This window comes from Ceratina calcarata, unplaced genomic scaffold (assembly GCF_001652005.2).
Source record: "Ceratina calcarata isolate Rehan_Ccalc_2016 unplaced genomic scaffold, ASM165200v1 scaffold6177, whole genome shotgun sequence".
NCBI lineage: Eukaryota > Metazoa > Arthropoda > Insecta > Hymenoptera > Apidae > Ceratina > Ceratina calcarata.
Window position 1 is genome coordinate 1 of NW_017177423.1, and position 810 is coordinate 810.

Below are 810 nucleotides of genomic sequence, written 5' to 3' on the forward strand. Positions count from 1 at the left end.
TAAAACACATCTCCCTGCTCTATATTTTAAAAAAAATCTGTTTGTTTTTGAATTATTTGGCCTTCTTTCCATATATTTTTTAATTATTGTATAAAATTCGCCAACTACCGTAAATGTTCTAGTAATTTTAGTTTTTGTTTTTTGTAGTGTTATGGATAAAAATGTACCATGGTCTTGTACGTCTTCTGTACATAAATTTGTTAATTCCTCTCTTCTGCATGCACCAGAAAGTCCTATAACCAGTAATGCCTATAAAAGAAATGATTACAAGTTTTTAATTCACAAAAAATGTCACTATACATTAATTAATACATATGCACATATAAAATAAATACCTTCATGCCAAGATATTCTGCATCGGGTGCTTCTTCGAGAAACTTCGACACGTCAGCTGTTGTTAATACTTTTGATTTTTTTGGCTTATATCCCGAATTCTTTTTCTTTAAAAATCCTATTAATTGTGGATATTTACTTATATCAATGCCATCATACGCTTTGATTGTCGCTTTCAGCATGGAATACTTTGACCACAGTGTCGATGCAGCAAACTTAGAACCTATTTCGTTGAAGTATACTAATAACACAGCTTCGGCGAACGAATTTGTATTTTTTGTACTACGCCACTTTTTGAATTCATTATATACTATTGTATATTTTCGTTTGGAAATATTGGGCAACGAATTGAAGGCGATTTCTTTTGCTGCTGCAAGCATTTCAGGTGGCACATCATCGTCTTTACTACCACTAGCATGAGTACTCATTGTCTTCGACATTTTTCTTTTGAAATTAATATTTGAATAATACTTTTAT

At 31.2% G+C, this 810-nt stretch overlaps 1 protein-coding gene across 1 annotated transcript; it reads right to left on the bottom strand.

The window, feature by feature from the left end:
* Positions 1–108: 108 nt before the first annotated feature.
* LOC113464947 (uncharacterized) lies at positions 109–773 on the bottom strand (the record flags this gene model as incomplete). The annotated part of the gene is made up of 2 exons (XM_026817758.1): positions 336–773; positions 109–249 (listed from the first exon to the last, which is right to left on the bottom strand). Coding segments are annotated over exons 1-2 (579 nt in total), but the record flags the coding sequence as incomplete, so codon positions are not given.
* Positions 774–810: the final 37 nt, after the last annotated feature.